Genomic DNA, 20917 nt, shown 5'->3' on the forward strand with positions numbered 1-20917 from the left:
CAACCCAACCTGAGCAGTGATCCGTCCCTTCCAGGTAACTCCTCCCAGTTTATATACTGGGCATGATGTGCTTTGGTATGGAATACCCCTTTGGCTAGTTTGGGTCAGGTGTCCTGTCTCTGCTCCCTCCTGCCTTCTTGTGCCTGTCCTCACTGGCTGTGACACCACTTGATTAATTGCACAAAGTACTACATATTCTGAAATGGGATGGACTATACGGTTACATACATTCTGCATAAGCTTTGTCATGGTCACTCATTGGATTGAATCTTGGAGGAAGTACTTTTAACTTTGCCGTTGCTGCTTTTGTGTTTCAAGGATTGATAGGTTTTCTATGTGAAGGAATGGGGAATTGAAGTTTCAGGGTGGAAAAATCTGGATTTATGGACCTTAGCCAAAGCAAGAATAGAAAACTTCATCTGAGGTCATGGGAGAATTGCTCTTTGTCAAGTTGCGTGCTCTGGCTTCCCTGGGACACAAGGGGCTGGCTGCAGGAGTGGAAACTGAGACTTGATGTCTCCAGCTTGTTTAATAAAAATTATCTTTCTGCTTTTTGCTCACAAATCCGCTTGTTTTCCTTCCTTGCTGAAATACAGCTAAGCCAGACTCTAACTTACAATACAGATGGCTTGCTGGTGTTGCAATTGTCTCATCCAGTTGGGTATTTCATGGGAACCTTGATCTCACTGGTGATACTTGAATCCCACTTCTGTGTTCCCCAGTGGCAGGCTGACGCTTGATTTCTGTGTTGGGCAGTGGATGAGATCACTTAAGAAGGGGTCCATCTCACCATTAATCAAACAGATCATAAGCTTCAGATGTTAAAGCTGAGCTTTGTTTCAATTACTTATACTGATATCCGTTAGTCACAGAAGTGGCTCATTTTTTCCATACTGAAAAAGCTCTTTAGTTCATTTCATCCTCCCAGAGAGATTTATTTTGATTATTCCTTTTATTACCTTTCAGTTATTGATGAAAGCCAGTTGGGGAAGAGAGGATACCTGACACCCATGACTGCCAAGGAAAATATCCTGGCTCTGTGGAAGAATGAAGGTAATGGTTGTTAAGAGCAATGTTACTTTGGTTTCTATATCATCTAGTGGACAAAGTCTGCAAATGTTCCCCCGTGAACTCCTTACAAAGTCTTTATCATTTGCCTTAAGTGCTCCTGGCTGCAAAATAGATGGTGTGGCAGAAGGATTGGTGGCTAGTGACTGTAGGGAGCTGGATTTGGTGAATAGTTTGATGAGCTATTCCCAGATTGTAGCTCCCCACAAATCACAATTGTGTTTGTAGAGAATTTGATGCTCACAGGGTGCTGCCTCTAACATAATGCAGAGTGCCATAAGGATTCCCCGAGGGCTGGAGCACCTCTCCTATGGAGACAGGCTGAGAGAGCTGGGCTTGTTCAGCCTGGAGAAGAGAAGGCTCTCAGGAGACCTTAGAGCAGCAAGACAAGGCTGACAAGAAAGCTGGAGAGGGACATTTGACAAGGGCATGTTGTGAAAGGACAAGGGGGAATGGCTTTAACCTAACAGTGGGGAGACTGAGATGAGCTCTTAGGCAGAAGCTCTTCCCTGTGAGGGTGCTGAGGCGCTGGCACAGGGTGCCCAGAGAAGCTGTGGCTGCCCCATCCCTGGCAGTGTTCAAGGGCAGGTTGGACAGGGCTTGGAGCAAGCTGCTCTAGTGGAAGGTGTCCCTGCCCGTGGCAGGGGTTGGAACTGGATGAGCTTTAAGGTCACTTTCAACCCAGACCATTCCATGATTCTGTGATTCCCCACTGGTTAAAGACTGAGACTATATTTAGTGGTCTCTTCTGAGTTCCCTGTACTTTGAATCTGTCTGCAGTTGCCAGGAAAAAAACAAAGCAGTGTCATGTACGAATCTGGGGGTTTGGATTTACAAACAAATAACAGTGAAAATGAGTTTACCTTTCCTTATTGTATCTTTTCAGGCTTCTTTTTGCGTTATCTCTTCCCTGGGATGGATCCTGGTGAGAGTTCAGAGTTCAGCCCAGACATGTTTTTTCTGGATCTACTTGTGGTACCACCTTCAAGGTAAAATTTTCCCCCTAAACCTTTGTAGAAACCACAGGGTTTAGCACATACTTTTTGCAGGAGTTGGAGGTACAAACACCTGTACTACAGGTACTGCTCTGCTAATGTGTTACTGAGTGTTAAATACGTAATACTAAAAATCACAGCATGATGATCAGTTTCATTATAACTTAAATGAGTTTGTTAAAGGACTAAACTACTAATTATGAAAAATTGTATTTTAGTATTGATATTTGAAATCATTACAGAATACTGTAACTGTATAATACTGGTGGAATTTCTTATTAAGGAATCATTCCTCTTTTATGGCTATCCCAGTGGAATATATGCATTTTTAAATGTTGTTAGTTTATAGGGGTTGTTTTTCATGCATAGAAGACTTGGTTTAAACAGGGGAAGTTTAGATTGGATATAAGGAAGAAGTTCTTTACTGTGAGGATGGTGAGGCACTAGAATGGGTTGTCCAAAGAAGTGGTAAATGCTCCATCCCTGGCAGTGTTCAAGGCAAGGTTGCACAGAGCCTTGGGTGACATGGTTTAGTGTGAGGTGTCCCTGGCCATGGCAGGGGAGTTGGAACTGGATGATCTTAAGGTCCTTTCCAACACAAGTCATTCAATGATTCTGTGAATGTTTGAGGTTTAACATGCTGCTTCTCAGTGGCTTTAATCTTCTGAAGTGATTTTGATCTGCTGTAGGTATCGTCCCGTAAATCGCGTTGGAGACCGACTGTTCACAAATGGTCAGACTGTGAACCTGCAGGCTGTCATGAAAGATGCCAGAATAATACGGAAACTCTTGGTTTTCATGGCAAAGGAGAAATGCCAGCCAATAAAACTCACAGAAGAACAAATCCAAACAGTAAGAGTTGATGGTTATATTAGTCTTTGCTTTTTGGATGTGTGGGTTGAACTCAGGTAGGCTCCTATTTAAACTGTTCCCGTAACAGTTGGACGGTGTAATGCTGAAGAGGTTCTACATAGATTCAGCCCTCCCGTGTCTCTTCCTGCTCACCCACCTGGTGCAAAGGGAAGAACATTTTATGCAGACTCCTGTAGTAATGGATTTTGTATTAGATTGCTGTATATGAGACACAGTGGGCTCCTGTTACAGGAGAATAAGATACGTACTGTACGAACAGCTCACAATAACACTTTTCTGTCATCTCATCACTAAAAAATGATGGGAAGGGGAAACCTCTTTGTCTTCTATGTCTAGTAGAGTCAGTTGTGATCGTGGTTGTTTTTCACTATTTATGTCTAAATAGAACCAAGAAATTCACAAATTAATCAGTAACAAAGCTTGTTTGCTACTGACCAGTTGAGATGGTCATATAGTGGTAAATAACTGTGCCTCTTTTCCTATTTGTTCATCAGTTGTTCTAATGAAGGTTCTTTTATACTGGACTTAAGTTTCCCCTGAACTTAATTTACATCTTGAATTTAAACCAGTTTGAAAACATTCAACGTTTGGCCAGTAGGTGGGGGTATGTTCTCAAACGTGACAGTTTAATGTGTTTCAGATGGGACTGATTCAACAACTTTTAGACTATTAAAACAGTGATGTGTGTGATAACAGCTCTTGGATTTACATTATTGTCATCTAAGAATAAACTTTCTTGTAGCAAAGTGATTTGTAGCCTGCACTTACTAACCAGTAACATCTGGTTTGGAAAGAAGACTGTCACCAGGAAATGATGGGTTAGGAATCATCTTTTGAAATCCCACTGGTATATGTAGCTGTGGTCTTTGGAGATCTCCTATCAGTTTGTAAAAGCTTGACAGCCTGGGGTACTTGGTTGCATTCATTTGAAAGTTGAGCTGACATTGTTAATGCTTTCTTTTATTTATTTAGTGTCTTGAATGAGGTGCAAAATAGTGGCCATTGTTTCATTTGCTATTTAATACATATAATTTCAGCCTAATAAAATATATAATTAATATCATTTCAGCCTAGTAAAAAGAAGGCATTTTTTGTTAAGTCTGCGTTTCTAATTTCTGTTCCTGTAGGAGACACGAGAGAATAATGAACCTCTGGACCATTCTGTCCTGACAATGATTCCAGGCCAGAGCATCGCAGACAAGCTGTACAATGCTTGGATTCGTCTTCAGAGCCATGTCAACATTGTATTTGATAGTGATATGGACAAACTAATGACAGAAAAATTCCCTGGTATTCGTCAGGTGGGTAGCAGGCAGAATCTTGGAGACTCTGGACTCTGTGTGTCACAGAGTTAAAACAAGAAATTGATGGAATATGAAATGAGTGGAATAACTGTGGTTAGTACATAGGCATTTTCATGGTACTCATTACAAATATCTGGAGAATCTGTCTGCAGATATTACAGAGATGAAACAGATGTTGTAGTGATGCAGCAGATGTTATGTGCTTTCATGTTTTAACCATTAACTTCTGTTCTCAAAGCTCTTGGAGAAAAAGGAAGGACTGTTCCGCAAGCACATGATGGGGAAACGCGTGGATTTTGCTGCTCGATCAGTCATTTGCCCTGATATGTACATTGGTACCAATGAGATTGGCATTCCTATGGTAAGAATAAACAAAGGAGTGTTTCTTTTTGGTGCAGATGGGGACTGAACTGCACTGTAACACTCAGCTACTTAGCAAGCAGCTGAAAATGTAGTGATTTTTTGATTCCTCTAGACTCTTTCCTCCCCAGTGTGTCATAGCTCTGTGTTAATAAAGTATTGAAGAACAGGAAATTCTTACTGTTATACTGAACACCACATTTGGGAAAGAGGATTAAAGAAAAGCAAAAGCTGTACTTGCTTCCTGGGATTATGAATTAGTGCAAACTTTATAAGTAGATCCTGTTTCTCCTGTGGTCATTGTACAGTGTATCTTGTGACAGGTATGGCAGCCTTAAGAAAAAGCCATAATAAGATCACCAAGTTCATTCATCCTTAATGGTTTTTAACCACAGCAAACCTGAATTTGAGTTTTGCATTACATTATCTGTTCTGCTTTCGTGTCTGCAAACAGTGGACCTCAGGATAACGCACCTTTTTCCCTGTATTTGTCAGTTCATCTATAGAATCTGAAATCATCCCTTCATTTTTTACTTGCTAATTCTACTGCAGTAGAAAATCATAAAAAGGACATAATTCTATTCTTATGGTAGAGGATTTTCAAACAGAAATGTATTTATTTGGCATGACAGTAGATTGAGGCAATGCATCCAGGAGCTTAGAGTAATTTGTGTTTACATTGCACGAGTTAACATTTGACACTGGTTTATTGGTGACTTACTACTGTTTTAAGCCAAAGTTGAACAACGTCTCACCTCTTTTCCTTCCTCCCTAGGTGTTTGCTACCAAACTGACTTACCCCCAGCCAGTCACTCCCTGGAATGTCAAAGAGCTGCGGCAGGCTGTCATAAATGGCCCAAAGGTTCACCCTGGGGCCTCCATGGTCATTAATGAGGATGGATCTCGTACAGTGTTGAGTGCGAACAGCCTGACCCAGAGGGAAGCCATAGCTAAGCAGCTCCTCACTCCTTCTTCAGGTGCTCCCCAGTCAGGGCTGAAGATTGTGAGTATGACAGAGGGCTTGTCAGAGCCCTCCTGCATCTGTGGTAGCTTTTGTCCTTGTGGTTCCAATGGGCCTGCTCACAAAGACCCCCAGGGCAGAGTTATCTTGTCTTTAGTAGGTGGCCAAGAAAAAGTTGGGGGTGTTAGGAAAGTTAGGAAAAAACGCTGATATTTTTTAAATGGTAGAAACCATTTTTCTATCCTGAATATCACATGGATAGCTGAGAAAATTGGGGCTGTTCAGCCTGGAGAAGAGAAGCTGCATGGAGACCTCAGAACAGCCTTCCAGTATCTGAAGGATGCTGGAGAGGAACTCTTCATCAGGGACTGTAGCGACAGGACAAGGGGTGATGGGTTCAAACTTGGAAAGGGAGATTCAGGTTAGATATAGGAAAGAAATTCTTTACTGTGAGGGTGGTGATGGTGCAGCCACAGCTTCTCTGGGCAACCTGTGCCAGGGCCTCATCACCCTCACAGTAGAAGGTTTCTTCCTAATATCTAATCTAAATCTCCCCTTTTTCAGTTTCAAGCCATTTTCCCATGTCCTATCAGTATATGCTGTTGTAAAAAGTCCCTCTCCAGTTCTCTTGTAGGTCCCCTTTAAGTACTGGAAGGAATAGGTATTGGAATAGTCTTGACAGTGTTATGTATACCCCTGTCTCTAGAGATGTGGTAGAGATACAGTATTTAAGCCTGAGTGTTTCTGTGATGTCAGTTCTCTCGGAACCTGTCACAGAGCTAAACCCAACAGTATTTTGACTGTACAAACAGCTTATCATGCTCCTGTTGACCATTTTGAGAGTCTCAGTTTTAGATAAGAATATACTGTGTTGTATTCAAACCTGAAATTGTAAGTTGGAGATCCCTGGCCTCTGCTTCAGCTACTGAGTCGTAGTATTACCTTACTCTAGGCTACCCATTGGGAGGTGTATGGTGACAGGTATTACCAAGCCCAGTGTGCATTGGTTAAATAGCTTATTTTCTCATTTACAAATGACATCATTTTCTTTCCTTTTCAATCTGTGATCCCTATAGTGCCAAGGGAGAAGAGAGATTGGTAGAGTGTGGTTTGCAAGCTGTTAACTTGCTTTGATCACTGTGGTCTGTAGAGGATGTGCAGCCTCAGAGTGTGGTTTAGTGAAGGGTAGAGGGTGTTCAGGGGCGAGCAGGCTTACAAAGCAGAATGTTAACACTAAGAGAATGTGGTTAGTGTCTGTGCATACTTAAGGGTGCTGTCTTTCCAGAGGCATGCATGGAAATGCCTTATAAGCAGCAACCAAAATTCCCTTGCAGGTATGTCGACATATTAAAAATGGAGATGTCCTTTTACTGAACCGCCAGCCCACTCTTCACAGACCTTCCATTCAGGCTCACCGGGCCCGAATCCTGCCTGGAGAGAAAGTGCTGAGGCTTCACTATGCCAACTGCAAGGCTTACAATGCTGATTTTGATGGGGATGAAATGAATGCCCATTTCCCACAGAGTGAGCTGGGCAGAGCAGAAGCTTACACCTTAGCCTTTACTGATGAGCAGTATCTGGTCCCAAAGGTAAGGAATACTGGCAGATAAATCTGTTCCTACCTGGAATCACTTTGATGTTGGTTGTTTGCTTGATTGGCTTTGTCTAATGAGGATAAGATTTCTGGGTTTGAAATTTATTCCTGCTTTCTGTTCTGTCTTCACTTGTGGTTCTCTTTGTCTAAAGAAGGCCCAGCACATCCAAACAACCTCATTCCTTTTATATCGATGTCCACAAGAGATTTAGTAGAGAGCTGTGCTGTGATGAAGAGTTCTTTGCAAATAACTTCAGTGCTTTTATCCAGCTGGGATCATTCTGGGAGCTGCTAGCACATGACTTACCCTCTCCAACCCTTTTTCCTTGTAACCTCTTTAGGATGGAAAGCCGCTTCCTGGCTTGATCCAGGATCACATGATTTCTGGAGTCAGCATGACAATCCGGGGCTGCTTCTTCACCAGAGAGCAATACATGGAGCTTGTTTACCGAGGATTAACAGACAAAAAAGGGAGAATTAAAGTGCTTCCTCCTGCCATTATGAAACCACAGCAGTTATGGACAGGAAAGCAGGTAGTTCATCATTCATTGGGTTAAAGAATGCTGCTGGTTCCAAAGGAAGCAGAATGCTAATGTTAAAACCAGTGCTGCTGAGGGTGAAAAGCCTTATCCCATCATCTAATCAACACCATATAGATCTTGTTATGTGTTATTGTGCCATGAAAGTCATCTTTCAGTTAAGGTGAATTTGAATAGTACTTTAACTTGTTGCCCTGCAGCAGATAAAAGCATAATGCTGCTTCTTACAGGCATGGAAGCAGAGAAAGTATTTGTTGGTCAGAGTAAACTAGGTTATGCCAATCAATGCACTTAAATCTCTGAACTTAAAGAGTGTAGGTGAATATTCTGGCATTTGACTTTTCGGTTGAGGTCATCATTATGTTGATGTAATATCTGAGAAGTGACTGCTTCATTTTCTACTATTAAAGGGAGTTTAACATTCAATCCAAGTATTACATTTCTGAATAATTATGTCACATTAGAGTGACATTAGAGTAGGAAGAGGGTATTCTTGCCCTATAAATTCAGATTCCAAGCTTTCAAAGCTTTGCTATCAATGGAGAGGATATGTATAGGACGCTTCTATGTCAAATTCTTTACATGGAGAAGGGAAGATAGGAAATAAATAGTTCTTGCTACTCTTCCTGCTTCTTTGTAGGTTGTTTCTACATTGTTAATAAACACCATCCCAGAAAACCACATCCCACTGAATCTGACTGGGAAGGCCAAGATTGGTGGAAGAGCCTGGGTAAAGGGACCTGCAAACACATGTCTGAATCTTGATTCCATGTGTGAGTCTCAGGTATGCTGGGGCAGCAGCTGTGGAGCTTGGGCTGTACTGTGATAAAATTGTATGTACAATGGAGGAATGGGAACAGAGGAAGGTTAAAAGCAGATGTTCAGCAACAGTTCCTGCCAGAAGGTGATGGTTAGAGGATAGGTGTGGGAGGTCAGGAGAAACTGTTTTGATCCTGACTGATACAGATTCCATCTGGGTTTGTTAGACCCATGTGTCTTTGTTGTTTGACTTTATAGGAGGAAAAATGCAGATGGTGTTAGAAGTCTTATTTCTGCTATCAATTCTGGAAGTGCAGATAATCTGACCATATTTAACTGTTCTTCAACATGTGGGCTTCTTCAGCTTAAAGCTATGTTAATGTAGATTACACAGAAAAACGTGTAGATATCACAATAAGATCAAAATTCCTGTTTTCCTGAATAGCTGTGGTTTATTTTTCAGGTTATTATCAGAAAAGGGGAATTACTGTGTGGAGTCTTGGACAAAGCTCACTTTGGCAGCTCTGCCTATGGCCTGGTCCACTGTTGCTATGAAATCTATGGGGGTGAAACTAGTGGGAAGGTGCTAACGTGCCTAGGACGTCTCTTTACTGCTTATCTGCAGCTGTACAGAGGATTTACAATGGGTGAGTAACACAAGGACTAATTCAGCAGTGCTGTAGTGCAGCACCTCCTGACATATAAAATTGGCTTTTGATCATTTAGAGTTATGATCACTTAACTCAGACACAGTCAACTGGTAGGCAGCAGTAGTGGGGAACCAACAGACTGCTGTTAGCCAAGGGAAAGGGAAGGAGATCATTTGAAATGAAGAAGGTGATTAATTGACTGTAAGGCACATAAAATATGTCTTGAGAGCCAGGGTGAAAAACTACTCAGGAGTGAGCCTGGGATCACTAGGTAGCTAAAACATCAGGAAGAGAGAAGTGGAACTGGAGCAGGAGTGTGGGATTTGGTGAAGATGATTTGAGACTGAGCAAAATAAGACTTTGGGATGAGATAAATAAGGTTCAGCAGAAGGAGATAAAGTACAAGAGACAAGGTTGTAAGAAAAGGAGAGCAGGGGTGGGCAGAAAGAGTGAAGATAGAGGAGCATGTGGCAGGACCATATACTCCTTTGCTTTGCAAAGGTGCGTGTAGCTCACTAGTAGTGTGTCCCACTTGTCCTCCTGCAACTGCTGTACACTTAACCTGGGAGGAACCCCTGGAGGTGACCTAACACAGCTCCCTGTGCAAAGCAAGTGCTGCCAGAGGAGCTTGTGCAGGGCTGTGTCCACTCAAATTGTGAATATCTCCAGGGATAATGACTGTACCACCTCCCTGCATCCCTGGCCAGCATTTGATCATGTGCATTGTCAACATTTCTTTTCCTGTTGAAGAAAGTTTTATTTCCTTGTATCTTTGAAGGACAAACACATCTTTCAGCCTCATCCAGTGCATGCTCCAGCCATTTTAGTGACCATTTTAGTGACTTTTGCAAGACTCCTTCCTTACAAATAGCTTACAGCATTCCGGCTTCCAATCTTTCATTTGTTCTAAACTGTTGTGCTCCTGGTCCTGTCATCACAAAGACCTTTATTTTTAGTTTACCCTTTTAAGAAAGCTAGGAAATGTCATCTAATGGGAAGCTTGAAGTGGATGGAAGAGGAACACCAGTTTGATGAGTTTTGCCTGGAACACATTTGTGCAAGTGCACTGATTAAGATTTTATAGATGTTGTTAAAGTTAAGACTTCTTAAGTTAGGGAGTTGATTTTGCACCCTTAATGCTAAGCTTAGTTGATGTTGCATGGGGTTTTGATAGCCTATGCCTTCTCCCTAAAAAATCTTTGTTTTCCTTCTCAAATTGCAGTTTAACAATTACCGTATCTTTACTTGTGACTTTCTTTTCCAGCTCTTCGCTTTCCAAATCCACCAAGTGTGTTTCCTCCCTTAATTCTTTTTCAGCTGACATCATTGTGTGCTCTTTCTGTCTTCCTTAACAGGGATTGAAGATATTTTGGTTAAACCTGAAGCAGACCGTAAAAGACACAAAATCATTGAGAAGTCAAGCCAGCGTGGCATTGAAGTGAGCGTCTTGCACAGTTTCTTTCCCTCTATAATTAAAACTGTTTGAAGTCCTGCCCTGTTTAATCACTCCTGCTTAGCACCTAACACCCCCATTTTTTTTTACTTCCAGGCTGTTCGAGCTGCTCTTAATTTGCCAGAAACAGCATCAAGTGAGGAGGTCCAGGGGAAGTGGCAGGATGCCCATCTCTGCAAAGACCAGAGGGATTTTAACATGGTTGATCTGAAATTCAAGGAGGAAGTAAACAATTACAACAATGAAGTTAACAAGGTTGGCATCAAGGCATCTGTGTACACTAATCTTGTTTGGAGGCTTACTGAGCTAATGTAATGTCTATGAGGGGTGCCTGACTCTTATGGAGGCTGAAGCTTTCCATCTGTCCCCAGCACAAGGCTTCACATACTGCCTCACCATCGCTACCTTATCTTCCCTGAATGGGAAGAGGGTTTAATATTCAAGACACTTTTGAACTTATCAATAGGAATGGTTGTGATTATTCACTGTTTCCCTTTTTTAAAGCCTTCAACAGGAATTGCTTTGATTTCTTATTTTATCAGTAATGGTTTGGTTTTGTTCCCTTCACCCCACCACAACTCTTTAGGTTTGTATGCCCCTTGGTCTCCACAGGAGCTTTCCAGAGAACAATTTGCAGTTGATGGTACAGTCAGGAGCCAAAGGATCCACTGTAAATACAATGCAGGTAATGAGAGCACTTAGCAGCTGTATTTGTTGATGTGATTTGTCCTAGAATATAAGCTGTTGAGAAGCTTTTGTGTGGATATCTTCATACCAAAGCAGCTTTTTTTTTATTCTGGGCTTTGGGAATACAGGCTTTTGGCATGGCAAAACATTACAAGAATGTAATAAAGACTTCAGTGGGTGATGGAGGAGTCAGTGTCTATTGTAACCTTCTGTTTTGAAGGTAGTTCTCAGTACATTGGGATTTATAGCAACAGCAGACCTTCTTTCTAGAAGAAATGATGTGGATTGTACAAAGAAATCTACTACAGGAGTAATAACTTTTCCTGACCTCTGTTGGAAACTGACCCTTCTGTTCCCTTCTCCCACTACTGAACAGGAACTAAATCTTGCTTTCATTTTGTTAGAAATGGCAAGGATGCTTTTTCATTTTGCTTTCTGCAACACAGACCCCAGGCAAGAAACACTCTATAAAAAGGCCATCTAAAGATTCTGCCTCTGAGAGAGAGTGACCAAAGCTTAAGAGAGGGTTTTGTTTTGGGTTTTTCTGTTCTTAGTACACTGCTGCTGAGATGTGATGGGGGGGAATGTAGGACCTAAAAAATATCTGTTATTTTCAGTTTCACATCTCTTTATATTCAAATGAACATACAGAATGAGAATGGAAATACTGAGGATGAGTCAAGGAGTTGAAATAACTTAAAACCACTGGATGAGATCTACATGTCTTTTCTGCCCAGTAGTAGCAAGAACATTGAACAAGCATGTCAACATTTAAAGTATATTTAGGGAACATTTTAATGCTTTTTACTATGTTTTTCAAGAGCAGTTCTTGAACTTCAGAGAGAAAACAGCTGGATGGAAAAGTGATGTTTCCTTTTTATCTTTTCACATTCAGATTTCTTGCTTGCTGGGCCAGATTGAGTTGGAAGGGCGAAGACCCCCACTGATGGCATCTGGCAAATCCCTGCCATGTTTCCAGCCTTACGATTTTTCCCCTAGCTCAGGAGGATTTGTGACTGGCAGGTTTCTCACTGGCATCAAACCTTCTGTAAGTTCAATACTGCTGCTGCTTATACTGAAAGTTACTTAAATCTTGGTATTTTAATAGAGAGTGTCTGCAGTTATAGATCAGTTGAGTTTGTTCACCCTACTTTCATATGTAGTGTTTGAGAAAGAACATAGATTGCTAGTCTTGGTGTGCTTCTGAGCAGGATGCTGATGGGTTTGTGCTTCTGTTTAGGAATTCTTCTTTCACTGCATGGCTGGCAGGGAAGGGCTTGTGGATACAGCTGTCAAAACCAGCCGCTCTGGGTACCTACAAAGGTAAGAGGTTTGCTTTGGGATTTGAGCCTTTAACAGGTCTTGTTGGTTGGTTGATAGGGATTTTGTTGAATTCAGAAAGTGGCTTAATACTGAGCCCAGGACAGGCTGACTTGCTAGAGAACTAGATCAAGGAGAACGTCATCATCTCTAACTTACCTTTGGAACACAGCAGCAACTTCTCCAAAAGTTCCTTTTGGAGAAACTTTTTTTCCTGGTACAAGTGAAAATGTACACATTTCAGGCAACTCTACTTTGTCTTGGCCTCAAGTAGATGGAAAGTTTTACTTGTTTCAGAGGGTAGTGGGGGATTCTAAAGGAGGGATGCGCCCTTCTTTCAGACAACTATTCAGGAGTGACAGCAGAGATGGAGAGTAATTTGCTGTTGCATTTTAAGTCATTTCAGTCCAAGAAAACTGCAGGAAGCAGCATGCAGAAGGCTTTGCAATATCATTGCGCATCTCACTTGTGTGTCGTGTCTATGTGATTTTTGGCTTCCAGAATTCCTCATCAGTGCACTTAATATAGAATAGAATCAGAATCATATCTTAATGAAAACAGTGTTTTTCACGTTAGAGTTATGTCATCCTTGTTGCTTTGTATCCTCTTAATGGGGTTTAAATTTGTATGTTCTTTTCTGTTTTCTTCTGAGACAGGTGTATCATAAAGCATTTGGAAGGACTGGTTGTTCAGTATGACCTGACTGTACGAGATAGTGATGGCAGTGTGGTGCAGTTTCTGTATGGAGAAGATGGGCTTGATATCCCTAAAACTCAGTTCTTACAACCCAAGCAGTTTCCTTTCATTGCAGAAAACTATGAGGTAGAACATCTGAAGTATGCTTATGGGGTGAAGGGGAAGACTGAAATGCACAGTTAACATCTGGCATAGCTGTTAGAGATCCCATGGCATAGTTGTTTCTCTCAGTCACTCTCAGACTAACCTGTTTTTATTTGCCATTGTATCCAAAGTATGAAAATGAATGTTAAGTCTGTGGCATGATTTAAGCAGTCCAATTTCAGCAGAGAACCAAGCCCTTTCCCTGTCCTAAGTCTGCATTTGGATTCAACACACATGATTTAGATATAAGGAAGAAGTTCTTTACTGTGAGGGTGGTGAGGTGCTGGAACAGCTTACCCAAAGAAGTGGTGAATGCTCCACCCCTGGCAGTGTTCAAGGCTATGCTGGACAGAGCCTTGGGTGATATGGTCTAGTGTGAATCCCCCCTGCTCATGGCAGGGGGTTGGAACTGGATGATCTTAAGGTCCTTTCCAGCTTAGGCTGTGATTCTTAGACTTTACTCTTCAGTCTATCAGGTTTGAGTAACTTCCTTTTACCAGTAGCATCACTGCTTATTAAAGAATAACAATTATCACATAACTTTTTTCTCTGGTTGAAAATCAGTTTTGAAAGTTGCTTTGCAGCAGCTGAACATTCTGAGTGGCAGCAGATGACCTTTTCAGTTTGCTTTGCTTTTTCGGCTACAATGAGCATAGAGAGAAGAATAATGATGGTATAAAGTTGTTTTCTGTAGTATACACTCTGAATGCTGTTTGTCTTTCATATAATCATACAGATAACTTTCTTACAGGTAATCCAGAAGACAAAGCATCTGGATGAAGCTTTATCAAGGATGGAGTCTCACCAAGCTAGCCAGCAGTTCAAAGCCATCAAAAAGTGGCGAGCCAAGCACCAAAACTCAGTGCAAAGAGAAGGAGGTTTTCTGATGTTTTCCCAAAAGAAAATGGCAAGTGTAAAAGCACAGATTCCAGGGGTTGAAATCAAAAATGGAAGAGATGCTGCTACTTTACAGGTAACACAGAAGCAGTTGAATTCACCAAGCTCTTTAAACAAGTTGCAGAGTGTTTCATGGTCTAACTACACAAGCTGTCTTCTGAAGGAGTCCTGTGTCAGTTCTGTGGGTGATGAAGCTGAGATTCGTTTATTGAAGTCTCTGGGTACCAGTGTGAGGGCAGAGGCCAAAAACAGAATTAAAACTGGTTTTAAAACCAGCCCATGGTTGTGGGTGGTTTCTGGTGATTGTTGTTGTTTGTTTAGTGCTGTGTTGTTTGAGTTATCCTCATGGACACAGAATTATCTCTCTTAGATGGACACACACCTGCTAGCCAGATGAGAGCCTATTTAAATACAAAGATCAAATCCAAGCTGCCTAGGGTGTCAAAAAAGTACTCTTGCGTAAGCCTCTTGAACATTAGGGCACTAATCCATATGTTCTGGCTTCTAATGAAGATTATCTGTATGAACCCAGAATGAAAACAGGTGCTGCTTCATGGCCTTGCTTTTACAAGGAATTTACCCGAGTAGAACATGGACAGTTGGCATGAAACTCCACATTGAAGGTGTTGAGATACTGTGAGCATGTCTGCAAATGCTCTGCCTAATCACTGGTTCATTTATTCAGCTATGCTGAATTTGTGTTGCTGTTGGTACGTCTGATAATATTTAGTACAGTTTAGCTGGGTGATTCATTACTGGTTGTTCATTTTGTCTTTCAGTAGATGGGTAGATATAGATACATAGAACCATAAAATCACAGAATGGTTTGGGCTGGAAAGGACCTTAAGATCATCCAGTTCCAGCCCGCCACCATGGGCAGGGACACCTCACTTGAGACCATATCTCCCAATGCTCTGTCCAGCCTGGCCTTGAACACTGCCAGGGATGGAGTATTAACCACTTCTTTGGGAAACCTTCTGTCTTAGTATATTCTAAAGCTCAGTGGACAGACTTTCATGTCACAAGCTAGTTCATCCATCAGTGAGAAGCAAGGCATATAAGAGAGAGGTTTAGCTTATTTTCTGTATTGATTTTTCCTTTTAAGTAGGTATTAACTTTCTCCTTTATTAAACACAATGTTTGAAACATTACTTAAAGACTGAGGAACAGAAATAAAACTGGTCAGTGTGAAAGATGCAGGCTATCTTAAATAATAGTCTCTGCTGGACTGTTGGGGTTGGATGGGGCTTGGAGCAAAGTGATCTAGTAGGAGATGTCCCTGCGCACGGCAGGGAGTTGAAACTGGGTGAGCTTTAAGGTCCCTTCCAACCCAAACCATTCTGTGATTGTATGAACTGCAAATCAGAGAAGCTCCTTTGTCATGCCAGCTTTAGGCTACTGGTGGTAGTCAGAAATAAAGATTTAAGTATGTTGAAGGGGTTCACTCCCAAGTTAAAATGATTCTTAGAGGGCTGTATTTCACTATTATGGTTAGACTGTTTGTAAAGACTCTTGAAGTCATTTGGGATCAAAAGTGTAAAGTACCAGAAAATGAAGGAAACCGTATTTGTAGTTGAGTTGTTTGCTGTGTTACACCTTGAAGTTTCAGACAGGTAATCTTCTCCTTTGCTATTGTTTGACTGCTGCTGAAAGCAGTAGTAGTTGGGTTTCGTCTCCCTGTGGATAAACCAGTCTGTTTCACCCTTTCAGTTATTGAAGATGTGGTATGAACTAGATGAGAAGAAACGAAGGAAGTATATGAAGAAGACAAACAAGTGCCCTGACCCAAGCCTTGGTGTTTGGCGTCCAGACACTTACTTTGCATCTGTTTCAGAAGCATTTGAACATGGAGTTGAGGATTATATCAACAAGTGGGAATCTGAGAACAGACAAAGTTACGTGCACCCAGTAATTTCTTCTGATAGGTAATAACTTCTGTGTCTTCACTTCTTTGCACTGAGCCAAGAACCACAATACCTAGTTTTGAACTGAATCTGCTAAAGATGAAAAGTCTTTCTCCACTCTTCCTTTTATTGTGACCTTGTGAAACAAAGTAGTGGGTTTCAGAATGGTTCCTGAAAGCCACGTGAGCTTAGTGTGAAGTGGAGAGGCCCTGCTCATCTCTGTCTTCCAGATCTCCATTTTCCATGCTGCTAAGGGCTTGGGCAAAGGCTTTATGGAATAACAGCAATGTATTGCTGTCCCCATAACACTTAAAATCCAAAACATGCGTTTGCAACAATTTGGAGTTAGCAGGGTAGTTAACATGAGCAATTGGGAGTACATGGACTCTCTTGACATTCTGGGAATCAGAAGCCAAGGCCCCAGTTCTGTATGGATGGGCTGTCAGATCAGATTGGGATTGACAATTTTACAGCTTCTTGAGTGTATTAATCCATAAACTTCCAGGAGAAATGGCCTGAAAGAGGTAAATTTATTGACCCAAGCAATGTTCTTTGTTCTGTACATTGAGCTAAACCTCTCATTTCCTGTCTTCAGATTGAAGGATTTGTTGTATTTAAAGTGGCAGCGATCTCTCTGTGACCCAGGAGAAGCTGTGGGTCTCCTTGCAGCTCAGAGTATTGGGGAACCTTCCACACAGATGACTCTCAACACCTTCCACTTTGCTGGCAGGGGTGAAATGAATGTCACACTGGGTATTCCAAGGTGAGAAAACTGTGTTCTCAGTGGGTCCTTTGCCATTTTTGGCACTTAGGTAATAATGCTTAATGTCACTGGGAGGTGTATATGTAATCCTGAGAGCAGATGATCCTTCAGTTGAATTGTAACTTGTGCCTGGTCACAACGATTTTAAAGTCTTGCAATTTTACAGTCAGTTTGGTTCATTTTCCAGATAGAAAATACCTGTGAAGGCCCCTGACTCTTATCTGATGTATAACAAATGGCTTATTCATTGCTGTATTTTAGTCAATACAGTACAAGCCTAAAGAAATTATGCTTTGTGGGTTGGACCTCTTCTTCCCCCTACTATTGAACCTATTTCTTTCACACACCGAACTTCACTGCACGTGTGAGATCTGGTATGTTTAGTTTTATCACCTATGGAGGAAGAGACCTGTTTTATAGCAGCCAGGTTTCCCCTGGCTCTTCTGTTTGGTGACAGTGTCTATCAGCACACACATGTTTAACAGGCAGTCATCTGCTTGGTCTGAATAACATGGGTGCTCACCCCAGCTTTGTGGTTAGATGGGTGATGCCTTAGATGGGTGATAGTTGCCTTACCTTAGAGAAGGGAATGGGAGAAAGCATGAGGAAGCAATCACTATGCATCTGTAGGAAACAGGCTTTATTAGATCTTCTGTTCTGGGAACATTTTAGTATCATTTCTGTTCTCTTCCTGGAACTGGGTGATAATGTGATTGAGGCAACAGAGCTGCTTTTGTGCCGCCCTGAAGAGGAACCAAGAAAGCGAAAAGGAGCAGCTCAATGGTGACCACAGCTCTTGATGCGTATGGCTCTGATAGAACTGGCAGTTGCTGCATGCTGCCTAATTAAATGAACCAGGTATTTATGTGATTGCAGAGGGCTTTTATCATTTCACTGGAAAGATCATTCTTTATTTAAAGGTTGCGGGAAATACTGATGGTGGCCAGTGCAAATATTAAAACACCAACGATGAGTGTTCCTGTGTTCAATACCAAGAAAGCTCTCAAGAAAGTGAAACGGCTGAAGAAAAAGCTCACAAGGGTGTGCTTAGCTGAGGTGAGCCTCCTCTTCAGAGTGTCCTGGGAGAGCAGCAAACCAAAATGTCCTGTTTAAGCTCATCAGTTAGTCTGGCGTTGTAGCAGTTTCCTATTTCAAAGGCTTATCTGTGGGTGCAAGATGAGAGGGTCCTTTCTTTCCACCTCCTGCATACTGAACCAGTGATACCTGCTGTTAAGCAGGCTATTGGCAAGAATTGCAGTTACTGTGTAAATTCAGTTTAAACCTGTAGAGCATTGTCACAGGCTACAAAAATCTATAGACTGTAAAGGAAGGGTAATTGTTCACACATGGCAGTAGTACAATGGCAGGGAGGGTTTATGTTTGGTGCCATAGCCTTGTTTGGCTTTTTCTTAAGCTTGTTTTTGTCAGTCTCCTGAATTGGAGGAGTTTTGTCTTTGAGACAAGCTAATCTGGCTGCAACTGGCATAGCAGAGACCTTTCTGTTTGCTGGGAGGAGTTTAAGCCAAAAAGAGTGCAAAAGGGAAGTGAAAAAGTCCTTTTGCCCAAGAGCTGTCATAAATCCTCTAGGAAAGTTTGCCCGTTAGCCTTGTGTAATTCTGGTCTCCTGTGGGGAAAGCATTGGAATTGAAAGAAATAAATGAAGCATCTTTATTGAAGGAGTAATATTCCTGCTTGGAACTTCTGTAGGTCTTACAGAAAGTTGAGATAGAGGAATCACTGCGTGTGAAGTGCAAGCAGAACAAACATCGCCTCTACAAAATCAAGTTCTATTTCTTGCCCTATGAATATTACCAAGAGGAGAAGTGTGTGAAGCCCAGAGATATCTTGCGCTTCATGGAAACAAGGTGAGCTTAGATACTTGAATACTTGATCTTCTTTTGCCTTTCCATGTGCATTAAGCAACAGCTTCCTGCAGATGTGCTTATAGAAACATCTACACAGCTGCTTTTTATGTCTTGAATAGAACCGTGGATCTGTGGGGTGGTGACAGTACAGAATTGTATCAAGGCAGGTCTTTGACATGTCTGAGAAGAGCTATTTAAGCATCATCTTGTTCGTTTCTTTGGATGCTTAAACATTACCAGCAAAAAATGTCTGAATACTTTAAATATCCCTCAGTGCTCTCATTGAATGCAACTAAACATTACTTTGTAAGATTAGTTTTAAAAGATAAAGAAATCAGAAAAGGCTGGCTTCCCCCCCCCTTCTCTTTTTTTTTGCCCTGCTTCCTTCCCCATATGTGGCCATATTTATGTAGATAAAAGTAGAACATTTAATGACAAGACTCCATTGAAAGCTATTTTTGCTTTGTAAAAAGGCATCATTGATTTCCTCCTCCTTCAGGCCATATGAGTTCAAGCTGGGTCACTTTATTTAACAATATGTGCTTGTTGGTTGAGGAAGAAAAAAGGCCAGTAGTAAAGCATCCATTTGGAAAGTCAATTTGATATGCAAAGTTTATGTCCAGATGAGATTATAATGTAAGATGATAATTTAATCTTTGGATGCATGGCTACACCTGTGATTGTAAGCGACATCATACCAACCTTTTGATTCCTAAAGGAATGAGACAGGAGAAGAAAAATTCTTTTCCTTATCCTAGAAGTACTTTTGCATCCTCCAGAGAGCATAGAATCATAGAATAGTTAGGGCTGGAAAGGACCTTATGATCATCCAGTTCAAATCACCTGCCATGGGCAGGGACGCCTCACACTAAACCATCTCACCCAAGGCTTTGTCCAGCCTGGCCTTGAACACTGCCAGGGATGGAGCATTCGCAACTTTCCTGGGCAACCCCTTCCAGTGCCTCACCACCCTTACAGTAAAGGACTTCCTTAGATCTAACCTGAACTTCCCCTACTTAAGTTTGAGCCCATCACCCCTTGTCCTATCACTACAGTCCCTAATGAAGACTCCTGTCATGTCCTGTCATGAGCTGACAGGCTTCTTAAGCCAAATAAACAAATCTTTGGACAACTTGCAATTGACTGTGGTTGTGCTGAGCTTTGCCATCCTGAGTTGCTTTTTCTTTCAGGTTCTTTAAAATCTGTCTGGAAGCAATTAAAAGGAAGAGTGCAAAGATGGCATCTTTTGCTGAAGTCAGCACCAGGAAGACAACTCGGAGAGATTTAGATGGTGATGAAAACAAGGTACAGAAAAAACATTACCTGAAAAATGCCTCACTTCCTTTAGCTGCTTTTGTGAACCTGCATTGGGAAGAGCTCAGCATGTTCAATGTGAACATGAAGTGTGTGAATACTGAGTGACTTCTTAAATATTTTCTTTATGCCTAAACTGTCTTTGCACTCCCACAAAATTAACAGGAAAATTAAAGTTATTGTCTATTAAATCCTAATTTACTTAAGACTTTACTCTGAAAATGCCTGTTTATTTTAGCTTCATGGAGGTACAAGTGTATTACTCTCTCTTCGCTCTCAGATCAGTCCTGATGTAGCAGTGGCTGTCAAAACTTTGGGGAAGATCCTTTTATCATTGAAAGGCTTTTGCATGTTCCTTCTGCCACTTCTCTCCCATCAAGGACTGTGATGTAAGCAGGCTGACAGCTTACCTAGCTTGTAGACATCCATCTTGTTGAATGTTGATGTTAACTGAGTATAAGTTCATTATTCCTTTATAGTGGTGGGCTCATAGGAATTAAGTTGACCTTAAAGGTATAACATTGAGCATATGTTGGATTAAAGCCTTTTGGAGCTGATGCTTCCTCACAGTCAGCCTGATTATCTGGTTGTCATGGATTTCTAGACACAGCATGATCAGGATGCTACAGCAGAGGAAGAAGAGAACATTGTTGATGCAGAAGCTGATGAAGGGGATGGTGATGCTACAGAAGCAAAACGGAGGAAGAATCAGGAAGAGGAGGTAATGAAATGAGAGGTGCTCAGCACTGCACTTTAATTCCCAGTTTCCTC

At 41.6% G+C, this 20917-nt stretch overlaps 1 protein-coding gene across 1 annotated transcript in view; it reads left to right on the forward strand.

Moving 5' to 3' along the window:
• Window positions 1-20917, forward strand: part of POLR1A (RNA polymerase I subunit A) — a 34270-nt gene that overhangs the window by 5826 nt on the left and 7527 nt on the right. Inside the window, exons 7-29 of the mRNA XM_061359762.1 lie at window positions 967-1053; window positions 1955-2057; window positions 2753-2915; window positions 4064-4237; window positions 4479-4601; window positions 5376-5603; window positions 6896-7150; window positions 7497-7688; window positions 8335-8478; window positions 8917-9100; window positions 10459-10541; window positions 10653-10811; window positions 11143-11241; window positions 12139-12291; window positions 12484-12566; window positions 13220-13385; window positions 14155-14376; window positions 16011-16225; window positions 16800-16967; window positions 17888-18023; window positions 18675-18832; window positions 20023-20137; window positions 20751-20867. Of these exons, the coding sequence (XP_061215746.1) occupies window positions 967-1053; window positions 1955-2057; window positions 2753-2915; window positions 4064-4237; window positions 4479-4601; window positions 5376-5603; window positions 6896-7150; window positions 7497-7688; window positions 8335-8478; window positions 8917-9100; window positions 10459-10541; window positions 10653-10811; window positions 11143-11241; window positions 12139-12291; window positions 12484-12566; window positions 13220-13385; window positions 14155-14376; window positions 16011-16225; window positions 16800-16967; window positions 17888-18023; window positions 18675-18832; window positions 20023-20137; window positions 20751-20867 (3527 nt within the window). The remainder of the gene's footprint in view (window positions 1-966; window positions 1054-1954; window positions 2058-2752; window positions 2916-4063; window positions 4238-4478; window positions 4602-5375; window positions 5604-6895; window positions 7151-7496; window positions 7689-8334; window positions 8479-8916; window positions 9101-10458; window positions 10542-10652; window positions 10812-11142; window positions 11242-12138; window positions 12292-12483; window positions 12567-13219; window positions 13386-14154; window positions 14377-16010; window positions 16226-16799; window positions 16968-17887; window positions 18024-18674; window positions 18833-20022; window positions 20138-20750; window positions 20868-20917) is intronic.

Source organism: Neopsephotus bourkii, unplaced genomic scaffold (assembly GCF_033783945.1).
Source record: "Neopsephotus bourkii isolate Nb327-2 ecotype Australia unplaced genomic scaffold, CSIRO-AGI_Nbou_v1 NB_994, whole genome shotgun sequence".
Classification (NCBI taxonomy): Eukaryota; Metazoa; Chordata; class Aves; order Psittaciformes; family Psittacidae; genus Neopsephotus; species Neopsephotus bourkii.